The sequence below is a fragment of the Narcine bancroftii genome, chromosome 9 (assembly GCF_036971445.1).
Source record: "Narcine bancroftii isolate sNarBan1 chromosome 9, sNarBan1.hap1, whole genome shotgun sequence".
Classification (NCBI taxonomy): Eukaryota; Metazoa; Chordata; class Chondrichthyes; order Torpediniformes; family Narcinidae; genus Narcine; species Narcine bancroftii.
In genome coordinates, this window is record NC_091477.1 from 29880787 (window position 1) to 29908692 (window position 27906).

The 27906-nt window shown below is 39.4% G+C and overlaps 1 protein-coding gene across 1 annotated transcript in view; it reads left to right on the forward strand.

Moving 5' to 3' along the window:
- Positions 1–27906, forward strand: part of slc23a1 (solute carrier family 23 member 1) — a 63430-nt gene that overhangs the window by 18137 nt on the left and 17387 nt on the right. The window contains exons 3-11 of the mRNA XM_069899023.1: positions 196–279; positions 6622–6741; positions 8207–8364; positions 9632–9720; positions 11828–11895; positions 18649–18830; positions 20117–20237; positions 25978–26134; positions 27757–27904. Coding sequence (XP_069755124.1) covers positions 196–279; positions 6622–6741; positions 8207–8364; positions 9632–9720; positions 11828–11895; positions 18649–18830; positions 20117–20237; positions 25978–26134; positions 27757–27904 — 1127 coding nt within the window. The remainder of the gene's footprint in view (positions 1–195; positions 280–6621; positions 6742–8206; positions 8365–9631; positions 9721–11827; positions 11896–18648; positions 18831–20116; positions 20238–25977; positions 26135–27756; positions 27905–27906) is intronic.

Here is a 27906-nt window from a genome sequence, read left to right on the forward strand (position 1 = left end):
ATAGATTTTGTTTTAAGGGACAAGAAGTTTGCTTATAAAGTTAGAATGGTTCTATGTTTTATCGCACTGCTGATGCATAATATTTTTTTAAAAATCCATGCATCAGAAGAAGTAGTCTTGATTCCACGTGTGTCTGCTGTTGGTATTCTACCTTTTGATTTCATGTCTGAGTAATGTTCAAATTCTTGGAACTAGAACAGCATTCCAGGACTTGGCTATGAAGAATTGTCTGAGAACAACATCCATGTGGATGGAAGGTTTCAAGCTGGAAATGAGAAGGTAAATTCTGGACTTTATTGATTTTCTGATGCCCATGATTTCTAACAGTTTTCAGAGAGAGCTTCTTGGCCTTCTGTACCACTGTGGGTTATTTTTACTGCTCTTTGCCAGTGTTGATTAAAGCCCATAGTCCAGCCACTTTTCCAATGTACCTGAAAATATAACTTATTCTAAGAACAATTCCAATTTGCCTTTTTAATGAAAGCTCTGAAGCAACTTAATGGATTTAAATAATTCTGGTGATGTGATTCTCATTTCTACCAGATGCATTGACTATCCTTTTCCCTCCAACCCATCAAGTTCCTCCAGCAGTTTATTTTTCTCTTAAATAACAATATTTGCAATCTCTTGTCTCCCATTTCCTCTTTTTGCAATTTAAATTTAAGAACATGGAACAACTTAAGAATTTTTTAAAAGTAAAAATTAAAATTGTTGATCATTATTTTGGTCTGGCAGCATATGTAATGAGAAGGAAACAGTTAATATCGTTGGACACTTGGATTTTTCAAAGCGAAGATTTCCCTCTGAACAGTACTCGTATAACTTGTTCTATCAGCTGGTTTCTATTTTGTTTGGAAGGTAAATGCAATGGTAACATTCATTTTGAAAGGACTGGAATATAAAAGCAAAGGTGTAACTTTGAGGCTTTATAAGAACATAAGAAATAGGAGCAGGAGTCAGCCATCTGGCCCATTGAGCCTGCTCCACCATTCAATAAGATCATTGACTCAACTCCACCTACCTACCTTTACCCTATATCCCTTAATTCCTTTTTTTTAAATGTAAAAATCTATCTAACTGAACCTTTAATATGTTTAATGAAGTAGCCTCAACTGCTTTCCTTGGCAGAGAATTATGCAGATTCACTACTCTCTGGGGAAAAACAGTTTTTCCTTATCTCCGTCTTAAATCTACTCCCCCTGAATCTTGTGGCTGTGTCCCCTAGTTCTGGTCACACCTACGAATGAAAACAATTTTTTTGGCTCTATCAATCCCTTTCATAATTTTATATGTTTTTATAAGATCTCCTCTCATACTTCTGAATTCGAATGAGTATAATTCAAGGGGAGTTAGTCTGTCCTCATAGGTCAACCAGGTGAACCTTCTCTGGACTGCCTCCAAGGCCAGAATAACTTTCCTCAATTATGGAGACCAGAATTGCATACAGTACTCCAGGTGCGACCTCACTAATACCTTGTACAGTTGCAGCATGAATTAAATTCCTCTTGCATGAAGGCAAACATTCCATTTGCCTTCTTAATAACCTGTTGCACCTGCAACCCAAGTTTTTGCGATTCATGCACAAGCACTGTTCTAAATGTCTTACTATTTCATCCTTAATGACAACTTCAAGTATTTTCTCGACAACAGATGTTAAGCTAACTGGCTGATAGTTACCTATCTTCTGCCTATATCCTTTTTTAAAAAGTGGCGTGACACTTGCTGTCTTCCAATCTGTCCAGAATCCAGGGAATTTTGGTAAATGACTACCAACGGATCGACTATAACTGCTGACATTTCCTTCAGTACCTTGGGATGCATCCCATCAGGACCAGGGGATTTGTCTGCCTTCAACCCCATTAGTTTGCTCATCACTATCTCTTTTGTAACAATTATTTTATCGAGGCCCTCACTTCCCTTCAATCCCTAACACCACACTTTGGCAGCTGGGCATGTCTTCCACTGTGACACTAAATATTTGTTCAATGTCTCAGTCAGTTTCTCATCATTCAATATCAATTTCCATTTCTCATCATCCAAGAGACCTATGTTGACTCTAGCCACCCTCTTCCATTTTATGTATTTATAATTTTTTTTGCTATGTTTTTATATTTTGTATTAATTTACCTTCATAATCCTCTTCCCTTTCCTTATTTCTTGTTTAGTTGACTTTTAAAGATTTCCCAATCCTTCAGTTTCCCACTACTCTTGGCCACTTTGTACACTTAAGCTTTTAATTTTACACTTTCCTTTATTTCCTTAATTAACCAAGGCTGACTCTTCCCTCTCTTACTGCCCTTATTTTTAATGAGAATAAGATATTGATGACTCCACATTTGAAGTATTGTGAGCAGTTTTGGGCCCCATATCTATGGAAGGATGTGCTGGCATTTGACGATTTACGAAAATGTTCCCAGAGATGAGAGGGTTAATGTATGAGGAGCATTTTATGGGTTTGGGCCTCTATTCGTGGGTATTTGAAAGGTGGCCTCATTGAAACCGACCAAATATTGAAAGGACTGGATAGAGTGGACATAAAGAAGATAATTCCGGTTGTGGAAAAATCCAGGAGTAGAGGGCACATCCTCAATAACAGGACATCCTCGTTGACGAATGATGAGGAGAAATTTTTCAGCCATAGGCCTGGCGAATCTATAGAATTTGTTGCCAGAGATGGCTGTGGAGGCCAAGTCATGGGGTAAATTTAAAGTGGAGATTGATTAAGTTAGGGTGTCAAAGGTTATGGGAATAAAGCAGAAAAATGGGGTTGAGAGGAAAGATAAAACAGCCATGATTTAAATGGTGGAGCAGACTCGCTGGGGCCAAATACCCAAATTGTTCTTACACTTTGCCGTTATTTGAACAATAATTTAAAAGGATAGTGGAATTTTGACACATGGATCTGGAATAGACAGGTAAGCTCTACAAAACCTTAGTCCTGAGTACTATCTTTACATGTAAACTTGTTTGGTCAGGCACCAGTTCTGGGTTGGATGTTTAAATTGATCATTCATGGAGTCTGATGAAAGATCATCAACCAGAAATGAATGATTGTTTCTCTCTCTCCACACCTGCTACCTGACAAATTGACTGTTTTCAACATTTTTCTGATTTTATTTCTGGTCTACAACTTCTAAAAGTTTTCATTTGCAATTTCAATTTTTGTTAAATGTATAAATCTTTAAAGAAATGCAGAATTAATTAGAATATCAAACCTCCATGAGTTAACTAAAGGAGAAATTACATTTTGCCCCAGATATTTTTCAAATATAAAATGTTTTTGATTTGAGATATCTAACAATTTGAAAGTTATTGATAGAGCAACGTATTTTCTGTGAAGGACAAGGAAAATTAATGCCAAGCCTTTTAAGAATGGAATTTGGAAATGCTGCTTTACATGCAGAGTAGTTGGAATTAACAACTTTTGTTTTAGAAAAAAAACCCACAAGCTTTTGTAGATGATTGTGTAAAACCATGCTGGAAATACTCACAACTCATTCCTGCAACCTCTATGATAAGAAACAAATATATCTGGTCTGAAAAGGTATGATGGATACTTCACAAATTAAAATTTCAGCCATTTGCTCCTACTCTTCACGTTGCATCCCACAGTCAGTTTTGTCCCTGAGCAACTCGCAAATCAGTTTTTGTATGATCACTTCAGAATGCCTCCACCTTGTTTTTGTCTTAATATTCAAGCATTAAAGGGTGAAAACGGAATGGTTGAATACTTAGAATTCTAGTGTTTCACATACCTTTTTGTGCAATGTGTCTCTATTGGTTTTAACAAAATGGATGTGCAAGGGAAACAGAAGCAAGTAAACTTTAAATCTTTTTGTCCATGAAGTATCTTCTTTCTTTATATCTTTGGCTTGGCTTCGCGGACGAAGATTTATGGAGGGGGTAAAAAGTCCACGTCAGCTGCAGGCTCGTTTGTGGCTGACCAGTCCGATGCGGGACAGGCAGACACGATTGCAGCGGTTGCAAGGGAAAATTGGTTGGTTGGGGTTGGGTGTTGGGTTTTTCCTCCTTTGCCTTTTGTCAGTGAGGTGGGCTCTGCGGTCTTCTTCAAAGGAGGCTGCTGCCCGCCAAACTGTGAGGCGCCAAGATGCACGGTTTGAGGCGTTATCAGCCCACTGGCGGTGGTCAATGTGGCAGGCACCAAGAGATTTCTTTAGGCAGTCCTTGTACCTTTTCTTTGGTGCACCTCTGTCACGGTGGCCAGTGGAGAGCTCGCCATATAATACGATCTTGGGAAGGCGATGGTCCTCCATTCTGGAGACGTGACCCATCCAGCGCAGCTGGATCTTCAGCAGCGTGGACTCGATGCTGTCGACCTCTGCCATCTCGAGTACTTCGACGTTAGGGGTGTGAGCGCTCCAATGGATGTTGAGGATGGAGCGGAGACAACGCTGGTGGAAGCGTTCTAGGAGCCGTAGGTGGTGCCGGTAGAGGACCCATGATTCGGAGCCGAACAGGAGTGTGGGTATGACAACGGCTCCGTATACGCTTATCTTTGTGAGGTTTTTCAGTTGGTTGTTTTTCCAGACTCTTTTGTGTAGTCTTCCAAAGGCGCTATTTGCCTTGGCGAGTCTGTTGTCTATCTCATCGTCGATCCTTGCATCTGATGAAATGGTGCAGCCGAGATAGGTAAACTGGTTGACCGTTTTGAGTTTTGTGTGCCCAATGGAGATGTGGGGGGGCTGGTAGTCATGGTGGGGAGCTGGCTGATGGAGGACCTCAGTTTTCTTCAGCTGACTTCCAGGCCAAACATTTTGGCAGTTTCCACAAAGCAGGACGTCAAGCGCTGAAGAGCTGGCTCTGAATGGGCAACTAAAGCGGCATCATCTGCAAAGAGTAGTTCACGGACAAGTTTCTCTTGTGTCTTGGTGTGAGCTTGCAGGCGCCTCAGATTGAAGAGACTGCCATCCGTGCGGTACCGGATGTAAACAGCGTCTTCATTGTTGGGGTCTTTCATGGCTTGGTTCAGCATCATGCTGAAGAAGATTGAAAAGAGGGTTGGTGCGAGAACACAGCCTTGCTTCACGCCATTGTTAATGGAGAAGGGTTCAGAGAGCTCATTGCTGTATCTGACCCGACCTTGTTGGTTTTCGTGCAGTTGGATAATCATGTTGAGGAACTTTGGGGGACATCCGATGCGCTCTAGTATTTGCCAAAGCCCTTTCCTGCTCACGGTGTCGAAGGCTTTGGTGAGGTCAACAAAGGTGATGTAGAGTCCTTTGTTTTGTTCTCTACACTTTTCTTGAAGTATAATGTTTCTCTAAATTATAAGAGCAGGAAAATCTTAGGATTATGTAACAGGGATTCATGCCAAGATAGTTGCTGTTTTGGTCTATCTTTAAAATGCTATATGAAATTTAGACATTTAATATACCTTGGTGATTACTTTTGAACATGAGTTTTGAGAATTTGAGTTCTGATCTAAAAGATTCTAATTGTGCAATGGTTATGACTTTGGTTGTGAATCTTCGCTAACAATACCTAAATATCTAGATAATTTTCCAATTTGTAGTTAGAATGACCTTACTCAAAAGACTTGTTTATTCTAGGTGCAGATAAGTATAGCAGATTTGTTCAGTAAGTATGAAAACAAAAGTTGATCTTTTCCTCAAAGTTTTGGTGCTTGTCTCTTTCTTTTCCTCTTGCTGCGTACTATTGATTACACCTTATTTTCCAAGTCATTTTCCTTGGCAGTTTGAGCCATTCCTTATCACAGATTGAGCTTGTGTGGAAATGATATCCTGGTACCCTTCATGCTAATTGTCATTAGGAATGAAGCAAGTTCTGCTGTGTGAAACAGCAGCTCTGAGCTGTGCCACTACATCACCATTTTTTGACTGGCTTTACTTGTTTCATGAAGCAGATTTCATCATTATGTTCCTGGCAGTTGCACTTACAAAACTCAGGCTCTTTGGCTGTTTCCAACAATCTAAATTAGTTTTGCTGTTTCTCTTTTAATATGGAGCTAATGCAAGATGTAATTGTTTTGTATTAAGGTAAGAAATCTTTACAACCCTATTTGAGCAAGGGCATTAAAAGTTTTTTTTTAAATGTGCATGTTTCCATTAATTTAAAATTGAACATTTGAAATGTCCTCGGCACTACATATCCCCTCCTTGCCAACTTGCTGGTAAATGAACAAAACAATTTTGTATTGGCTCTTGCAAATAAGGAAACATTTGATTTGCAAAGAGTTGATAACTGGATTGACAAATGAGTCCTTAAGGTTCTTTGGTTGAACGGTGAATGTCTGGGAAAATAAATCGCTGTTCAAATGCTTTGAAATTGAGGTTCTCGGAGAACAAAAGTAGTTTGATTATATTCACCAGCCAGGCAAATGGATTGCTACTTGTGGAGAGGCAACAAATAGTTGGGTAGCAGTGCCAAAGAATTGTGATGCTCATTCAACCTTTGAAATGTGTTAGATTTTAAATAATCAGACATTATTCATTGCACACAAATTTCATGTTAGAAAATACCATTTTGTGGTTTGCCATTTATCCTGGTTGGGAAAAATAATGGGATAAGAGTGGCACTTTAACAAATCAAAGTGCTAAAAGATGTGGTAATCACTTTTTCCACGGTGGTTATGTTTCCCAGACTGATGAAACCAATACAAATGGTCCAGCACAATCCACACTTCCTCATAGCAGTTTTGATATGATCTACAAAATCGAAGATGTTCCTCCTTGGTATCTGTGCATTTTGCTTGGATTTCAGGTATTATCCTCGCATGTTTGTTATTAATATAAAATCTGCATAGTTTAAAAAACAATTGCTGTCATTGATGTGCTAGCAATGACTTTTTAATGTTGCTATCTCTGGATCTTTATCAGTGAGGTAATTTTTGATACAATTTTTCCACAAAATCCTGTGACATTTTATTCTGAGCTGCCCTAGCTGTAGGCCTGTTGCTGAAGAGTTCTCGAGAGGATTAAAGGAATGAAACTATTTATAACAACTCCAAGCAAAGTATCACTAGCATCTGTCTGCCAGGACAGGAGGTGAATAATTCCACTGGGTTGGAGCGTGCACTGATATTCTATTTAAAGCTTCAGTGTTGTGGTGCTGCATGCAATGGTATCATTACATTGCCTTGTAGTGAAGGAGGAAGAGGGCTCCTCGTGGCTCCTCATAGCCTCTTCAACTCTATTAGACTTTTGGGAAGAAAGTAAAATATTTTCTCAATTTTTTTTCTTTTTAAAACATTCTTGACATTTTTACAATAGAAAAAAACAATACAATTATGATATGTGCTATAGAACTAGTAAAAAAATTTACAATAGTGATCATATGTAAAAATTCTGAAGTACAACGGCACAAACCTAATGTTACAATAGAATCTAACAAAGAACAAAAAGCAGCAAAAAAAGGATAAATTCTAAACCCCTTCCCTAAGCAAGGTTGAAGGTTGACATTTAAAAAAAAATTCAAGTGGCATAATCTTGGAAACAGAGAGAGAGAGTACCATGCCAAATTTCAAACTCAACACTAACTCTTAAAGTTAAGATAAACAAGCCCCATCTCATTTGAAATTTGGTATTTGAATCAATGACAGAAAAAATTATTTTTTTCCATATTTAAGCAAGTCATAATATTCCCTTAGCCATTGTGCATGTGTAGGTGAAACTTTGTCATTCTATTTAATCAAAATTGTATGTCTGGAAATTAACAAAGAAAAGGATAAAATGAGACATTGAATTGAAGTTAGTATAGCATTATTGTCAGAAAGTATTCCAAAAATGGTTATTGAAGGGTTAGGTTTCAATTTTAATTTACAAATAATCGACAACTTTTTTATTGGCTTGACTTGAGTCATGTGGATTTAATTTGCATACATAAGTTGTCTTTTGGTGGGTGTGTATTCTGCCTGCAGCAGCAACTTTGGATGAATTTCAAGTTTCTTTGAGTTTATTTCACCCATTTTTATCTTCATTTTTAACGTTTTCTGCCTATTTGCAAAATTTGCCTTTGGGTTCAGCTTGAAGTTATCTATCATAATCCCCAATTTTTTTCCAGGCAGCAATCCTTTCGATAAAATAAGTTGTCCAGTGTTATCCCTGATCACCCCGAGTCATTTTTTTCAAATCTCCAGCGTTATTTTTATTTTATTTTTGAAGTTAATTATTTGTATGCTGGCACTTGAATGAACTTTCTGTGAAGCATTGCAATCTTGGCCTTCCAGCACTACTTGACCTGCTTTAGTGGAACTATAGCTGTACCCTTCATGCTGGCAGAATCACTCTGTGTTGGAAAAGATCAGAATACTGTCAGTCAGCTGATTGGTACTATTTTCACCTGTGTTGGAATTACTACACTTATTCAGACAACATTTGGATGCAGGTATGTTATCTCTTCCTTCTAAAGCCATTTTCTATGGTATGCTTCAATTTTTATAAAAAATTAGTTTATAAGTAATGAACTTCAATTGCTGCAGAAGGAAATTCTTCTTTGATTTGGAAAAAGTTGTTTTCACTAGCAATCATTTCATTTTCCTGACAGAGTCTGCGACCTGGTCCTAACCTTTTGGCCATGGTCACTATTGCATCATTTCATTGATCTGAGAGTTTTTAAATCATTTAAAAAAAATTTTTGTGATCTCCCGGCAGAATGATCAACTGTTGTAAAATTTTGTTTTTGTTGTCATTTTTAAAAAAATAAAAATAATTTGTAAGCTTTTAGAAATCGATTACATCTTTCAAATGCTCCAAAGAAACAAAACTAAATTCTGGGGATAACCATTTCTGTCCAACAGCAAATGTTTTTGTCAATGGTACTTCCCTCAGTGCTCATTGAGTGGTGTCACACCAACAACATTGCACTCAACGTAACAAGGAGATGATTGTGGTCTTCAGGAGAATACATTCTAGTCTTTATCTAAGGCTCATTAATGGAGAGGGTCAAGAACTTAAAATTCCTGGGCGTCAACATCGCTGAAGATCTGTCCTGGAGCCTCCATGTCAATGCAATCACAAAGATGGTTCATCAGTGGCTATACTTTCTGAGATGCTTGAGGAGATTCATCACATTTCTGAATGATCAATTAACCAAAGGCGCTGCCTTACTTCGACTTTTCGTGCTCTATTTTTATTTATTGTTGTAGGGTGGTTTATATGAATGTTTGAACTGTGATGCTGCCACAAAAATAAAAGAATTTCATTACTTGTTTATGACAATAAATTCTGATTCTGATGCTGAGGAATAACCTAAAGGAAAAACTTGTTCTTTCTTCATCTCCCTCCCCCTCTTCCAATTCTTTCTCATTCCTTAATTTTCTACCGCTCAAAATTATACACATTAATGCATTCCCCATCTGTGAATAAAAGTATCCCTTCTTAATGATTTTTAAAATAAAATAACAGGATAATTGTGAGCAAAATTGTTCCTGAAGAAATAAAGTGGACCCACTGTCTAAAAATGCATTCGATCCTTAATTATTAATTACTTTGCCAATTTAACAAAAAGCAATTAATTAAACCTGGAATGAAATATAATTAATTATTGTCTGCACAAAGCACAAGTAATTTGCAGATCATGATCACCTAAATAACAGCTGCTTTAAATTCTTGTCTGCTTTATGCTGATCTTTCTAAATTTTTTATTTACTTAGGCTTCCCTTATTTCAAGCAAGCGCCCTTGCATTTCTTGTTCCTGCTAGAGCTATTCTTGCTCTAGAGAAGTGGAAGTGTCCAAGTGAAGGTATTTAAACCTGCTTTTGATTAGAATTATCTAGGACAAATCTGCTGGTGAACTCTGTTAGGCTTCAGCTTATCTCCCAATGATTGGATCAGTGTTAATTTTGTGATCTTGTTTTATCTCACCGGCATGAATAGTGGGACATCATGGAAAGCCAATCAAATTCTCATTGCTATTTTTTTTGTAAACTTAATCTACCACACAGTAAAGCTGATCCCAGCCATTAAAGCCTGTGCGGCTCAATTTCACTCAAATTAGTTTAAATCATGTATGTTTTGGAGGGTGGGAAGAAACTGGAGCACCTAGAGGAATCCCCTTGCAGATGTGAGGAGAATGTACAAATTCCTGACACGGTGCTGGATTGGAACCTGGGTCAATGGTGCTGGATTGGAACCTGGGTCAATGGTGCTGGATTGGAACCTGGGTCAATGGTGCTGGATTGGAACCTGGGTCAATGGTGCTGGATTGGAACCTGGGTCAATGGTGCTGGATTGGAACCTGGGTCAATGGTGCTGGATTGGAACCTGGGTCAATGGTGCTGGATTGGAACCTGGGTCAATGGTGCTGGATTGGAACCTGGGTCAATGGTGCTGGATTGGAACCTGGGTCAATGGTGCTGGATTGGAACCTGGGTCAATGGTGCTGGATTGGAACCTGGGTCAATGGTGCTGGATTGGAACCTGGGTCAATGGTGCTGGATTGGAACCTGGGTCAATGGTGCTGGATTGGAACCTGGGTCAATGGTGCTGGATTGGAACCTGGGTCAATGGTGCTGGATTGGAACCTGGGTCAATGGTGCTGGATTGGAACCTGGGTCAATGGTGCTGGATTGGAACCTGGGTCAATGGTGCTGGATTGGAACCTGGGTCAATGGTGCTGGATTGGAACCTGGGTCAATGGTGCTGGATTGGAACCTGGGTCAATGGTGCTGGATTGGAACCTGGGTCAATGGTGCTGGATTGGAACCTGGGTCAATGGTGCTGGATTGGAACCTGGGTCAATGGTGCTGGATTGGAACCTGGGTCAATGGTGCTGGATTGGAACCTGGGTCAATGGTGCTGGATTGGAACCTGGGTCAATGGTGCTGGATTGGAACCTGGGTCAATGGTGCTGGATTGGAACCTGGGTCAATGGTGCTGGATTGGAACCTGGGTCAATGGTGCTGGATTGGAACCTGGGTCAATGGTGCTGGATTGGAACCTGGGTCAATGGTGCTGGATTGGAACCTGGGTCAATGGTGCTGGATTGGAACCTGGGTCAATGGTGCTGGATTGGAACCTGGGTCAATGGTGCTGGATTGGAACCTGGGTCAATGGTGCTGGATTGGAACCTGGGTCAATGGTGCTGGATTGGAACCTGGGTCAATGGTGCTGGATTGGAACCTGGGTCAATGGTGCTGGATTGGAACCTGGGTCAATGGTGCTGGATTGGAACCTGGGTCAATGGTGCTGGATTGGAACCTGGGTCAATGGTGCTGGATTGGAACCTGGGTCAATGGTGCTGGATTGGAACCTGGGTCAATGGTGCTGGATTGGAACCTGGGTCAATGGTGCTGGATTGGAACCTGGGTCAATGGTGCTGGATTGGAACCTGGGTCAATGGTGCTGGATTGGAACCTGGGTCAATGGTGCTGGATTGGAACCTGGGTCAATGGTGCTGGATTGGAACCTGGGTCAATGGTGCTGGATTGGAACCTGGGTCAATGGTGCTGGATTGGAACCTGGGTCAATGGTGCTGGATTGGAACCTGGGTCAATGGTGCTGGATTGGAACCTGGGTCAATGGTGCTGGATTGGAACCTGGGTCAATGGTGCTGGATTGGAACCTGGGTCAATGGTGCTGGATTGGAACCTGGGTCAATGGTGCTGGATTGGAACCTGGGTCAATGGTGCATATTCTTGATGAGAACTGGTTTCATTATTTTGGTCATTAATTTGATTTTTTTTTAAACAACCCATAATGTGATGCGCTAAATTGCACCAATTTAAATATGGTTCCTGAGTTCTGGCATTAAAATGGGTAATTTATCTACAAATTGAAAGCTTGGAGAGGAATGCAGATGTATTTTCAAAAAGTGCTTTGGACTAATAATTTTCATCATTGATTTACAGAGGAGATCTATGGAAATTGGACCTTGCCATTCAACACAACCCACGTATGGTATCCAAGGATACGAGAAGTAAAGTATCAAATTTGAAGCTTTGCTTATATCTGCAAGAAAATTGACTGGTGACTTCAAAAGGAGTTAACTTCCAATACTTTCTTTATTGCCCAGTGTTTAATTGTTGAATGCCAAGTTGCCCAGGGCTTTGGAAATTCTCAGGTTGAACGCTTCAGTACCCAAGCCACTGATCATGTGCCTGGATCTAGGATGATGGGGTGGGGTGGGTAGGGGCATAATGTTAAAATAGAAATCAATTTGTTTAAGTAATCTGAACATTTAAATTGCCATGTTTGCAGTATTTTCATCTTTAAAAAAACATTAATTTTTAAAGTTTTAAAGGCAGTTTAGTTATTACTGAATTTTAACTCAGAGTTAAAATACCTTTAAAGAAAGGGAGGTGTAACAATATTAATACTTGGGGAAAATTTATAAGATTTAGAGTAGGTCACATACATACACACATTTTAAAACAGATCTTATTTGAAAGACTGAAGAATTCACATTGCAGGATCTCTGGAGAATGTAAGCACCCTTTCACAAGTAGGTGTTAATTGAACTGACATCATAAAATGCTTGAACATTGTCTTGCCGGAGTCATGCTGTCGAACAGTACCCTTTTTGCAAAGTCCTCACAGAAAGGTCAATCCTGGATTTTGTTTATCTAACAACAGATAGGAGCAGAAGAAAGAACTTCTGTTGTTTTCCTCAGGAAGGTGGGGGTTTTGCAAGACACAAGTCACATGCTCTCTTTGAAGTGGCAGTTGGAAAAGAAAGAGAGAGTTGAATTAACAGCTCAGTCAGTCTGTGTGGGACAGTGACAAGTAACTAAAAAGTGTAATCCAAGGAAAACTGAAACTGATGAAAGCAAGTTCCAGAGCAGTAGATGGCTGGAAGTGCTATCTGTCTGATGTTTCTCTTGAAATAGAGGAAGGAATGGAACTCTGTGGTAGCTTGAAGAAAGAGGTTACCATCTAGAAGACCCTGATGGGGAAAGTTTCATCAATGAGACCCTGAGGTGACTAGTGGTGGTACCTCAGTTGTGGAAATCCTGGAGCAACAAATATCTCTCTGCAAACCCTACAAGAACCTTCCTGAGCAGTAAACATTTATTTACCTTTCAAGCACCAAGCCTGGTGAACTTTATACATGTTAAATTCTGTGCACAGTATGGTGATTGCCTGCAACCAGAGAACTTGGAAGGAGAAATGAGATTGAACTGTGAACCAAAGAACTTTTCTTGAATTTACACACACATTACAGACACGTGTGCTTAGAATTAGAAGGGGGTTAATTTGGGTTAGTGTAGAGTATAGTATAAGAATAGAGTTAAGTTAAAGTTTGATTCTATTTTCATGTTTGAAATAACTTTTGTTTTGAAAGCCATTTGTCTTGGTGAATGTCTATTGCGGCTGGGTTTTGGGGACTTTTGGGCTCGTAACAGAACCCATTAAATATTTTCTGGTAGTCATGAGGAAACTTTATATTTAAAGCCTGTACTTCTGGATATACTGCAGAATATCCCCAAGTCATTGAACTGTATCCTGTTTGAGCTGATATTTCAAAATCAATAATGTATACATGATTTGCTTATCCTTTAAAAATTGACATGACTGAACTAATCTCGTAAATAACTAACTTTCCTATTGTGAGAAATAGAAGTACCTTCACAGAAATTGCTCGAGACAAAAATTGAGAACAAAGAACATTTATTATACAACAATGCAAAGTTGGGTGCGTTCCCCTTACCCTGGGAATACACACACATGCTGGGGCTCACCCAACTTTTATACAGTTTATTTCAGCTTACTAATTACATATAGGGAACTTGCTAATTCTGTCTAAGGCTAGAAGACCCTTATCTTATTCAGACTAACTTTACTTCCTACATTCTATTATCTATCCTTATCCTATTCATACTGGCTTTATTCATTACACATATATTCATACTAGTTTTCTTCATCTTTCATATTTTCATATTAGTTTTACTCATCTCTCACTCTATCTTAAACCCTTGCCACAAATTGGGATACACTGTTAATATTGCGATAATTCCTATTGGCGGTATCAATGAATGACTAGGGAGCACAATGGCCATTCTTTGGCTTGGCTTCGCGGACGAAGATTTATGGAGGGGGTAAAAGTCCACGTCAGCTGCAGGCTCGTTTGTGGCTGACAAGTCCGATGCGGGACAGGCAGACACGGTTGCAGCGGCTGCAGGGGAAAATTGGTTGGTTGGGGTTGGGTGTTGGGTTTTTCCTCCTTTGCCTTTTGTCAGTGAGGTGGGCTCTGCGCTCTTCTTCAAAGGAGGTTGCTGCCCGCCAAACTGTGAGGCGCCAAGATGCACGGTTTGAGGCGATATCAGCCCACTGGCGGTGGTCAATGTGGCAGGCACCAAGAGATTTCTTTAGGCAGTCCTTGTACCTCTTCTTTGGTGCACCTCTGTCACGGTGGCCAGTGGAGAGCTCGCCATATAACACGATCTTGGGAAGGCGATGGTCCTCCATTCCGGAGACGTGACCCACCCAGCGCAGCTGGATCTTCAGCAGCGTGGACTCGATGCTGTCGACCTCTGCCATCTCGAGTACTTCGACAATGGCCGTAGTAGAGTCAGAGTCATAAACACCATCACGTTGAATAGGTCAGGCATTGAAATTTGTCTTGCACTTTTCACTCAACAATGCTAATTCAAAATAAAGCAAGATAGTGAACATTTCCTTGATTTATTTTTTTATTGAATACAAGCATACATTTGAGAAAAGAACCATTGTCACAATGTGCATCAAAAACTAAGCTTAATTATTCACAAAACACTTTCTATCCTTGTTTAATTTGATACTAGAGTTGAACTGTTTTAGTGAAGTCATGCAGCATAGAAACAGGCTGGGCTCCCCATCAAGCACCCACTTATGCTAACCTTGTACTAATCTCGTGTTCCCCTCAGATTCTACCAATTGCCTATATTTACAGTGGCAAATTAACCTACCAACCTGCACTTCTTTAGAGTGGGAGAGAAAAAAAACCACAGTACCTTCCATCTAAAACATTTGTTCATTTTAATCCAACAAAATGCTTTTGGAATAATACATTATTTTGAGTGCTTTTGATGGTTTTTCCCAATCTTAGCTTAGTTGGATTTATGGGTATTTTGCATGCTGAACTGTCAACAGCAGAAAAAAGCTTTTTTGAAGTGTGCTTTGGTGGTAACATTAAATGTCAATGCTTATACATCACTGTAAGCAGGTTTATGTCTCAATTTTTGAAAAATAGTTTGAAAATGTCAATCTTTTGAGTCCTGCGAAGTTCCCATCATGTGCCATCATTATGTAAACACAATATTCTCAATAGAAATGATAGTTTCCTCTGGTTTCTCTCATTACCTCTGACCCCTCAAAATGAATGAGGGTTGTAGGTTAAATTGAGCTACTTGGATGCACGAGGTTTGGGGATGGAGAGTCTGTATGTCAAAAAACAAATCCTGACCTAAAATTTTTAAACTGGATTTTTTTCCACGATCATACAAAATGCTTTGTGAAATTAATAATCCTTGTATACAATTTTACTACTTTTTCAGAACATGGAGCAAGTACTTTATTTGCATTTTTTCACAAACATTACCAATTTTGTAGACTAGACAGTTTCTGTAAGTTTTTTTTTAATCATTGAGAGACTACAACCGTTAATCAAATAGAAATTTCAATTTAGGAACAAATGCAAATTTGCCATGTGCGTATATAATACAGTGTGTACTTTTTTGGGGGGAAAAAACATGCAGAGTAATATATATGGCAAGAAAATACATGCATGAACATTAAAATTATGAAAGGAATAGATAGTCTTGACATAAACAGACTCTCCTGAGGGCAGGGACGGTTGGAACAAGAGGGCATGAGTTAAAGGTAAGAGGGCAAAACTTTAGGAGAAATATTAGAGGATGCTTCTTCACTCAGAGAGTGGCGGCAGAATGGAATGTTCTTCCGAATGAGATAATTGCGGCAGGGTTCCTTCTGTCATTTAAGAGAAGGTTGGATGTGTACATGGAGGTGAGGGGGTTGGAGGGATATTGGCGGAGAGCGAGAGGATTGAGCTAGTGGAGTTGTTCAAGTGAACCGGTGCGGACTTGAAAGGCCGAAATGGCCTGTTTCCGCTCTGTAAATATGGTTAAGTACAACTCAATGTAATTTTGGGATCTTGTACAACACCCAGTTATGCACTCGATCAAATATTATACCAATAAATGGAAAAGCAATGAAAATAATGTTTAATAAGGTTTCAAATATCCTTTGATCTTAACTGTATCAGTGCTTTAATTCAGCTGATCCTGAAGACTCATTTGTTGTTCTATTTACTCTGCATTTGTATCATTTTGTGACTTTATTCTATCCTAAGACGTTACATCTTCAACTACCATAGATTAGAAGTATGTTCAAACTGCTGTCCTTGTGAGTTGCATTAACCTTTCTGAATCTCTTGTATTTGAGACAATTCTTAGAACCTTGCATACATATCTCCAATCTTTATATTCTTCTTTCTGATCTCCCAAGTTCCCCAGCAGTCTTGGCACATTAATGTTGCAATGTAAACCTCTTCCCTTCAACAGAACCTGCTTATAATTGCTTTGCTTCATCTCTTTTTTTTTTGTCTACCCTCTTTCAGATTCAGCTGAGCCAGATTCTGCATCTTGTCTTTTGTGCATCAGTTTTCCTGCAGCAAGCAGACTAATCCAAAGAGGATTGTGGGGTCGGGTTATAGCCCAAAATCAGCAAATCTTTACTTCATGGGCAAACCTCATCTACCTTTCACGATTTGCTGCTGTCGTGTCTTTCACTACATTCTCATCTTATGTTCCATTTGAAATTATGTGATACGAAAACATGAAATGTTTGATCTCCTTTCTTCTCAGAAACTTTAAATTGACATGACTGAAATTGTAAACCATTATCTGATTTATAAAACCATCTCAGCAAGATGGTTTATTGTTTAAAAAAAACAATTGGAGTTTTCTATCACTTGCTGATATGTTCCAACCATATTGATATCTGACTGTGCAAAATTTTCAGCTGTCCTTTTGCATAACTATCCACCATCCTGTGAAGTTATCCACACCTCTTATCAATGTGGACACATGGCATGTCCTTGGGTTCACTTCTAGACTGACTGTGCCTGTGGCCTCAAATGTTGAGGAGATTTGGCTATCTTGCCAGCTACTAAACAAATGTAACAGGCTCTTTGGCAGACAAACCTGTGCCACCCAATTGATCTACATTGATTGCATGCCTGACACCTGATTCTTAATGCAATCATTCCCTATGGCAGCAAAAGCATTTGAGTTGGCTCCTGATTTAGACCCACAGCAGTGCTTAGTACTTTCCCACAATGTTCTTGAATGGTGAGGAGGGATTCAAATTCTTATTGCATGGTGAACAAGTCAAGGGTGATTAAGGCTCCTCAGCTGCAGAGCCCCTCACTGGTCTGGTCTGCTGCCGTAGTCACTGTCCTGTTGGTCATCTCCTCTGCTTCTCCCTCTCAAAATGGGAAGGGGGTGGGGTTGGTCTCCTGTTTTCTGATGCCTTGACCCGTCTTCTGCTTCGCCGAAGTCTGCAACCTCTCGTGGCTGCTGCCGATCATAGGCTTTGCTCTCTTGGGTCCAGACCCCACGGTTGGAGCATTTTAAATAAAACCACTGTCTGTTCCTTTTGCAGGCTGTTTAAAGCCTGTACAGAGCCAATGTGAGTTGGTCCCCGCGGGGGAGCGCGATGTCTCTGCTCGCTGCTCTCCACAGGTCCGGAACATTAGCAGCACTGCTGTTAAGCTGAAGAAATCTTTGTTTATACCATGTATATTACTTCAGAATTTTATCTAGACATGGTAAGTTCTCACACAAGTATGTTCTACCATTCCACGATGAATCTTTTGAACCCAATTATTTTCCAACATGCCTGATATGAATTTGTCTGTTTGCTTCAATGAAAGGTGAATTCAATATCTAACCATTATGGAGAAACCATACAAACACTTAATCGTGGAGTTTTCAATTTCTCGCAGGAATGTGCCTTCATCAGATTATGAAGCAGTAAGGATGTTTCCACTGGCAGGTGATTGAAGGGACAAAGACTCAAAATTCAGGGCAGTTGATCTGAGATAAATGAGGGGTCATTGCAACTCCCTTGGATTAGTCAATCTGTGGAATTCTATGTCGAATGAAGCAAAATGTTGCTCCATTAACAGCATTTTAGACAGATTTTCAAATAAAGGAATTGAGGGTTATGGTTAACAAAGGCCAGAGGCTCAACTTTGTTAACTAAAAACAAAAGCATGTACTACTGTTTATGCATGCAGCAATTGCCACCTGACCCATTCTTTTATCATTATTTATTCCCTTAACACTATGTAACTCCTCTTAAAATTGCTCATGTTATTTGTACTACTAAATATCAGGAATATATTAATAACAAATCATGTGGTCTTCAAAGAGCTTGGCAATTATCTCATTCAGAAGAATATTCCATTCTGCCACCACTCTCTGAGTGAAGAAGCATCCTCTAATATTTCTCCTAAAGTTTTGCCCTCTTACCTTTAACTCATGCCCTCTTGTTCCAACCATCCCTGCCCTCAGGGGAGTCTGTTTATGTCAAGACTATCTATTCCTTTCATAATTTTAATGTTCATGCATGTATTTTCTTGCCATGTATTACTCTCCAAAAAGTACACACTGTATCATATACACACATGATTCTGAAACATATTTCTACTTTTCCCTCCATGATACAGATACAAGGGGCAATTATAATATCCAGCATAGTTGAAGTGTTGATTGGCTTTGTGGGTCTTCCTGGAGCTCTATTAAGTTACATTGGACCACTCACTGTTACCCCGACAGTATCTCTGATTGGATTATCCGTATTTCATGCAGCTGGAGAGAGAGCAGGGTCGCACTGGGGCATTTCTATGTTGTAAGTACAAGATCTGATTCACATTTTTAAATAATTATCCTAAAGAAAGATTATAATGATCAAAACATTAATCCCCCTGAAATTTTTCCTCTGCCAATTTTTCCCCCTCATACCTTGAAAATAACCTCAGATCTAAAACTGAAAGTTTTATCTCTGTTGAATAGGTTTGATTAATCCTGTAATTTCTAGATCAGTAATACACAAAATAAGGTGAAAATGTTTAAATTTGGACCTACAGCCCTTTCAGCTACGAGCCTGTGCCATCCTACAACCCATGGTACGTTTTGAACAGTGGGAGGAAACTGGATTGCCCAGAGGAAACCCACCCATACACAGGAAGAACATACAAACTCCTTACAGACAGTGCCAGATTCTAATCCCGGTTGCTACCACTGCAATAGCACTATGCGAACCGTGACACTAACTGTGCCATCCCACAAAATACTATATTCTTGTTTAAAATACCAAATGGCTCTGAAATTACATCTGACTTTTTGTCAAACTTGATGGTGAGTCCACGAGTGGAGCAGGCAGTCACCTAATTCCTGATTTCCCTCTTGCAATGAGCAAGAGTTGAAGCTGAGCCAGCCCCCATTGAGTATATCACCAGTGGTTATCCAGAAGGAAAGGGCGTTCTAATCCATTGCTACAGTGCATCAAGGTTCAAGGGACCAAGATGTTCTCAAAGTCTGGGTTTATAGTAGTGAAGGGTATCATCGATCTTAATGTTCCAAAATACCTAGTTAATCTTGCACTTTGTAATTGGTGTGCATGGGGCTAAATATTGTGATACTGTTCTCTTTCACATTATTGCACAGATTGTATTGTGTGAATCACCACCTTGATGTACACGTTGCATTTAAATGTTTTTAACTAAATACAAGTTTGAGCATTGGTCTTAATCTATTACTATAAGCAGTGGCAAAGACTTTTTAAAATTTAATTTAGACATACAGCATGGTAAACAGGCCATTTCAACCCACGAATCTGTGCTGCACAATTTGCATGCAATTAACTTACATCTCCGGTGTGTTTCGAATGGTGGGAGGAAACCGGAGCCCCCAGGGAAAACCCATGCAGGCACGGGGAGAATAAAAAAACTTCTTGAAGACAGCGTGGGATTTGAATGCCAGTCCCAATTGCTGTGTTGTAAATGCATTGCACTAACCACTATATCAACTGTGCTGCTTAACTTGCAAGTGTGGCAGACAATGAATAGTCAATTTTACAAATTAGCATCAATATGTTCACTAAATTTACAATGTTATTTCTTCTCCTTTTCTCAGAACTATTCTTTTGATTGTACTATTTGCCCAGTATCTACGTGATGTGAATTTCTTAATGCCTGTGTACAGGCGTGGAAATGGATGCACAACAGCGAAAATACAAATTTTCAAAATGTTTCCGGTAAAACAAAACTAATTAATTCATAAGTTACTAATCTTAATGTTTAGTTGAATTTAATCAGTTTTTGTTACATACACTGAAAGCTATGAAGGTTTCTGTTAAAATTTTGAATTATTCATTGTTTGAACATTTATGTTAGTTCTCCAAAATCTATCAAAGACTTTGAGATAATTAGATAGATGTTCCACTCATTAAATTTTAATTTTTTTTCTATGATTGTACCCAGAATCAAATCTGAAGCTTTTTACATTGACAGTAATTTGCTTTGATTAAAGATATCACAAATTCAGATTTAGATTTCAGATTTATTGTCAAAGCACATACATGACATCACATGCAACCCTGAGGTTCTTTTTCCTGAGGGTGAGGCAGTATTACCACTTATTGGTACTGAAAAAAATATTGACTCAATGTACACATAAACAAATAAAGAAATGTAAACAATTGGCTGTATAATAGAGAAGGAAAAAAAATTCATTAAAATGCAGAAGCAAATCCTTAAATGAATCCCTGATTGAGTCTGATGGTGGTAGGGTAGCAGCTGTTCCAGAACCTGGTGGCGTGAGTCTTGTGGCACCTATACTACTTACTCTGTTCTTGCTTCTACCATCAGGAAAGTGTGCTGGGTGGTGTGGATCCTTGATGATTGCTGCTGCTCTCCGTTGGCAGTGTAACCTTTAGATGTTCTTGATGATAGGGAGGGTTTTACCTATGATGTCGTGGGCTGTGTCCACTACCTTTTACAGGGCTTTACATTCAGAGGCAATGGTGTCCCCATGCCAGACTGAGATGCAGCCAGTCAGCACACTTTCCACCACACATCTGTAGAAATTTGCCAAAGTTTCTGATATCATACTAAACCTCTGGAAACTCCTGAGAAAGTAGAGGCGTTGACGTGCTTTCTTCATGATACCAATTATATGTTGGGTCCAGGAAAGATCCTCCAAGATTAGCAACTCCCAAGAACTTGTATTTACTCACTCTCTCCACCTTTTATCCCCCAGTGATCACTGGATCATACTCCTCTGGTTTTCCCTTCCTGAAGTCAATCATCAACTCCTTGGTTTTGGTGACATTGAGTGCAAGATTGTTGTTGGTGCACCAGACAGCCAAATTTTTAATCTCCCATTTGTATGCTGACTCATCACCACCCCTTTTTATACAACCCACTACCATGGTAATGTCAGTGAATTTACAGGTGTTGCTGTCATTCCAAGCTACATAGTCATAGGTGTTGTATACCACGTAGAGCAGGGGGCTAAGAATGCAGCCCTGTGGTGCTCCGCTACTGATGGAGGTTATGGTGTAAATGTTCTTCTCAATCCTCACTGATTTCAGTCTGGAGGTGAGGAAATCCAGGATCCAATTGCTGGGTGGAGTTTCAGATCTTGGATTTTGCTGATGAATTTTGACGAGATGTTGATGTTAAATGCTGAACTATAGTTGATAAAGAGACTCTTGATGTTTGCATCTTTGCTGTTCAGGTGTTCCAGGTATTTGTGTAGAGCTAGTGAGATGGCATTCGCTGTAGAATTTTTGCTACGATAGGTGAATTGGAAGGGATCAATGTTGCTACACAGACAGGAATTGATATGCTTCAACACCAGCCTTTCAAAACAATTCATCACTGTTGATATGAGTGTCACTGGTTGATAGTCATTTAGGCAGCTTACAACACTCTTCTTGGGCACTGGTATAATTGATGCCTGTTTGAAATAGGTGGATACCACGGAGTGAGATGTTGAAGATATCTGTGAATGCATTGGCAAGTTGGTCAGCACAGTTGTAAATCTTGGCCGGGTACTTCCTCTGGAGTGGATGATTTCCTCTTCTGAATGGAGCCTGCAAGTCGGCACAGGACACAGGAGAGGATCATCAGGGGACATTGGAGTGTGCGGTGGTGGTGGTGGTTCTTCCTTCAGTCAAATCGGGTGTAGAAGGGATTGAGTTCATCTGGGTGAGAATTGGCTCTTGAACAGCAAAATCTGTTTAATTGGATCAAAGTGCTCCTGGATATTGGCGATGAGGCCTCACACAAAGCAGCTTGTTTTTCAAACTTAACAACATTTGAAGAATTGCATATGTTTAATTTATTCTTCCTGCCATTTGTAAAATTAAATTTCTTCTGTGGATCTCATTCCCATGGTTGCATAACATAATGCATAGTAAAGCACAAAAGTCTTCAGACAACAGGGTTGAAGTAAAAACACAATGTTTGAGCTGCTGAGTTTCTCCAGCAATGTACTTTTATATAGTAAATATAATTGGCTTGAGCTGTTCATAATGCATGGGTTGAGGATTTCTGACTTGATGACTTCCATAACATTTGTAAGTGAGTTACATTGGATTGAACTAATAAGATGATATCTAAACTTTGACAATATAATAGATAATTGTTTTTTTCTTTTTAATATATTTTTAATGTATGCTTATTATGCTAAACTCAATAAAATATATTAAGATTTGTTTTTAAATCAACTTATTTCATTGACCATAAAGGTGAAAAGTAAGTTATCTGATTCACAAATGCCTATTTAACAAGTTGACAAAATATGAAGTTCCACCTAATGTTGATGTTTTGTACCTTTTTAAAATACTGTAACTGCATAGCAACCCCACAGCTTAGAAGAGCATCCTTCTCTGTAGAACAGCAGGTTGTGGCTGTGCCTCAAGCCTCTTTTATACTGAACCACTGGTAATTTCCCATCTTTCATATTTAAGTATCCGGGCAGGCAGCATTTGGCCCAAAGCTTTTTTTTAAATTTATTTCTGTGTGCATACATTCAGACTGTTAGTAGTCAGGTTTTGAAAACTCAGCTTTGAATGGAGTAAAGTTTAAAGTGAGGACAATGTGCAAAATACTCTTTGCAGATAGATTCTTGCTTACTATCAGTAGAATAAATGTGCACCCCTTGTCAGGACAATCCCTTACTAATTGGTTTCGACTGTTGTCCCCAGAAACTCGTGAAAATTACCAGAGACTTTGGAACAGTTTTGAAAGGTGGAAAGGGACCATCCCAGTCAGCAAAATGTTGCATGATGCTTGATACTGTGTAACGCAAATCCCAGTCAGTCAGCGACCTGACATGACAAAATCACTGAAATAGAAACCTGCTGGTTACACTTTAACTACTCTTACACGGTATGAGGCTGGTTCTCCTGGTAGGTGGAGCAGGCACTCCATCCAGCACAAGTTAGGATGGTACTCAGCACCTACTTAGTGACTTAATGTTCAACTTGTTATCAAAGCACATCTGATAAAGTAATAAATCTCCAAAACTAATTTAACCCTGGGCATGTAATGTCTTAATTGACTATAGTGTCAGTTTGCTGTACGGTTTTCGTTTTTATTGTTGGCTATACTTGCCTGATCTGACTTATTCAAGATAATATGTGCATTACACCTTCAATGAATCAAAAAAAAATCATTACAATTGTCCCTGCTTCTATTGGCTCTTTCTGTTATTTTTTTCTCTTGCATTTGATGTTTATCCACAGTGTGCTGCACTTACTTAAGAAGCCACATTTCATTGGGATGGAGGAACAATGTATCCACATTCTAACAATGCAATCTGAATACATTCCCCCTAGTGATTGTCACATGCCCAGGTGGTATTTTTAAAAAAAAATCATTGTTCTTGCTGGGTCTCTTAGCAAATACCAGTTTTCCATCTCTCTTTAATCCTTTATTGCTCCAAAGTTCATGTGCATCTGTAGTCCTACACTGAATGCCTCTGTTTCCCAGTTCAAAAACAAAATATCTCGCTCGTTCACTGAGGAAGACTGAATCAATGCTTTGCTCCAAATCTCTGAAATGCCATGTCTTTGCTTTCTATTGAAAGTCTGCTACAATATTTGAATTAAACATTTCTTAAATATTGATTGATACATATGACCATTTGGTTATTGGAAGTAACATTTATTTTCAGACTATCTACAAAGAATCTGGGAAATTGTTGTGCACCTAACAAGGAGCTGTGGAAGGGGTTTGCATTGGGATGCTAATGTTCTCTGCCACAAATTTCAGGACCCCCCCCCCCCCCAGAAATGATTGAAACAATGTCACTCTTGCACAATTGATAACATGCAATGTAAGAAATAGGTCACAGCCAAGCCTTTGCTGGCGCCTTATTTGGTCTCTCCACTGACATTTGTTTTTTTCCTCCTCTTCTCCATAACTTAAAGCAAACTTGGTTCTTTACTTCTATTTCTGATAAGGTTATGGGTTTCCTTCTTCTACAGATGCTACCTGACTTGCTGTACATTTCCAGTATTTTCTTTTTGCTCCTGCTCCAATGAATTGGTCTTGGGATAGGGCCATGGTGAAATGATAACGAGCAATTGCTATCAATGACTGGAGCCTGAGGACAGTTTGGACCCTTCCTGCTTCACCTAACTCCAACAAGCAATCATGGCCCTAATTTTACCTTTTAATGTCCTGTGAACAAATTATTTCAGAAGAGGGGGCCCCTACCAATTTTTGGGTGTCTTTTAGTTTCATACTTTTCAATGCAGTTTTTTTCTCCCCCCCTTGCATACCTCATTTAGAGTTAGAAAAGTTGATTAAATTTCTGCATCCTGGCTTGAACTTTAAGTACCTGTTAATTCAGCAAAACTTCAGTTCACTTTTTGAGCTTTCTATTCAAACGAATATCAGATTTTTATGTTGTTACGTCTCAAACCAGCAGCAACACTCAATACAAAAGGGTTGAATTGTAACTCTATTTCTTAATAGCTATTAACAATATGATGTCTTGCCCAAATTAACCCCACTATAATCCTCTATAGCAAATATACAGATATTTATAAACATTGTGTACGTGGGAGGAAAAAAAGACCATTGCAGACTGTGCCCAAAAAAGGAAAAGTCTCCAAAACCCCAGGTCAGTCCCGTCAAGTAGATCAGTCCAAAAGTACAGGCTACAGAATTCAATCTCAAAATCCAATGTCCAAGTTCAGATCTTTAACTGATAACAAAAGGATGTCGAATGTTGGAGAGAGAAATGATTGATGTTGTGTTGCAGGAAACTTACAAATCCTTTTGGAAACTTCTTCAGATGGACTTCCCTTGGTTCCTGAAGGATTTTTTTAAACCAGCTCACTTAAAAGACATGTTCAAACAGCTCTCCATAATTTTCTTCACAAGAAGAATTCACACTTGAATTCATTCAGCCAGGAACCGTTCTCAACACTGAGCATGTGGTGTCTCTGTGTATCCTTCTGGCTGCTCCATTGAACCCTCTCTCTGCTTCAGCAGAGGGATTCTCTCTTCCTCCCTGAAAGTTCTAGCAATTAATGCATTCTGCTCTCTATTATCTGCAAAGCTTGACCTTGGCAAACCAGCCCTTTGTTGCACAATTCTCAGTCGAAATCCAGCCTTAAAAGTGACCGTTCACAGTCCAAAAGGTCAGTCCATGGCCCATAATAAAGTTGCAATATAGTCTCATGAAAATTAAATGGGCAAAGCCTATCCAAATCCAGCATTTATTCAACAACACCTTGTTCCAAAGTTTATTTCCACTTTTCAAAATGGTGAGAATTTTAATAAAACTGAATTTGAGCAACATGAGTGCATTTCTATTTTTAAGTGTTTGGGTATACATATGCTCTCACACTCTGACAATATTTTCCCTGCTTCGCCATTCAAAATTATTTCAGCTTTTCAAATGCTTCAAATAGACTTCCAATAATTGTTAATTTTTTTTTCTAGACTTCCAATAATTAATTTCTTTTTTTCTAGATAATAATGGCCATCATGGTTGTATGGCTAATTTGTTATATTTTGACTATCTCTGGTGTATTTCCAAAAAATCCTGAACAGTATGGATTCAAAGCTCGAACAGATGCTAGAGGTGAAATAATGTCAACGGCCCCCTGGTTCCGAATGCCATATCCTTGTAAGTATTAAGAAGTGAAAGAAGGATTTGTATAAAATGGGATATCTGATGGACTGGGAAAGATGCATGCACAGTCACTGCTCAAAAGAAAATATCAAATCTCAACACTTGAGGTCCAATTTGTCTGCGCAAGGAATTAAAAGCTAATTCATTATAAAATTTGTAATCTACTGTACAAAAGTGATAGAAGCCATTGTACGATAAGCTAATTCTGAACAACAACAGGAAAAGGTAAATGAAGAGATCAAACATTTCCAAGAATTATTCCAGGGTAGGAAGCTTTCAGCTAGTGTAGAGACAAAATGCAGAAGTCTTTATAACATTCAAGTTCAAACAGGAGATGGAAAGGAATTGTTCCTGTTGGCATAGTGTTCAAAAACAAGGGGCATGGGATGCAAGTTATTAGCAAAGGAACAGAGAAACTTACAGAAAACGTTTGCATGGCAAATGGGATCAGTGAAGATAGATTGTGGAGCCATAAGACGATGAAGGAGTGGGGCTGGTTGGATGGATTCTGGCAGAACATATTCCTGTAATTCAGTTGTGAACTTTTACTTTAATTTGAATTTTTGCAAGATGAATACATCTTCAAGTCAAGCCAAATTCATTGTTATCTGATTGCACAAGTACAACCTATCGAAACAGCATTCTCTGATCCTCGATGCAAAATGCACGCACAACCAGATCTAACCCACATACAGACAAATAATATATATGCAGGACTAGTGTTCGTATACAAAACAAATAAGTGAATATTGTTTCATGAATACGAGAGTCTGGAATGGTTAGTGTGAGCAGTTCCTTTGGTCGTTCAGCATTCTCACTGCCTGTGGGAAGAAGCTCTTCCTCACCCTGTTTGGGTTGGTCTGACACTCCTGTATCTCTTTCCTGATGGGAGCAGCTGAACAATTCTGTGTGCAGGATGGAAGGGGTCCTCAATGATTTTGTACACCCTCTTCTGACAACGATCCAGGTAGATCATATCGATGAGGGGGAGGGAGATTCTAGTGATCCTCTCTGCCACTCTTGATCTCCAATCCATTTCTCTGCAGGCATTGTACCACACTGAGATGCAGGCACCGTACCACACTGAGATGCAGCCACCTAGGATGCTTTCGATAGGGCTCCTATAGAAAGTTAACATAATGGTGGCTAGTAGCCTTGCCCACTTCAGTCTTCTCAGGAAGTCCAGGATCTGTTGCGCCTTCTTGACAAGTGAAGAAATGTTCTGCATCTATGATAGGTCACTAGTTAAGTGAACTCCAAGGAACTTGGTGCTCTTCACTCTCTCCACTAAAGAGTTATTGATATGTAGTAGAGGCTGGGTGTTTCTGGTCCTCCTGAAGTCCACAATCATCTCCTTCTTCTTGTCTACGTTGAGACTTTGGTTGTTACTCTTGCACCCTATCGGGATGATGGTGGCTGTCTTGAACCCTGGGGAAACGATGGACTGCTGCAGTGAGGTGCTGATGATGCCTGTGTAGTCTTTCAGAACCCAACCAGTTATGTGGTCTGGTCCTGCTGCCTTGTGAGAGTTCATCTTGGATAGGGTTCTCCTTGCCTGAGCCTTAGGGTGGCTGAAGAAAGGAATACTTACAAATAATTTATTTTCCTCTATATAGGTCAGTGGGGTTTACCAACAATCACAGCAGCTGGAGTCCTGGGAATGTTCAGTGCAACATTAGCGGGTATTATTGAATCTATCGGTGATTATTATGCCTGTGCTAGATTGGCTGGAGCTCCACCTCCACCTATCCACGTGTTAAACAGGT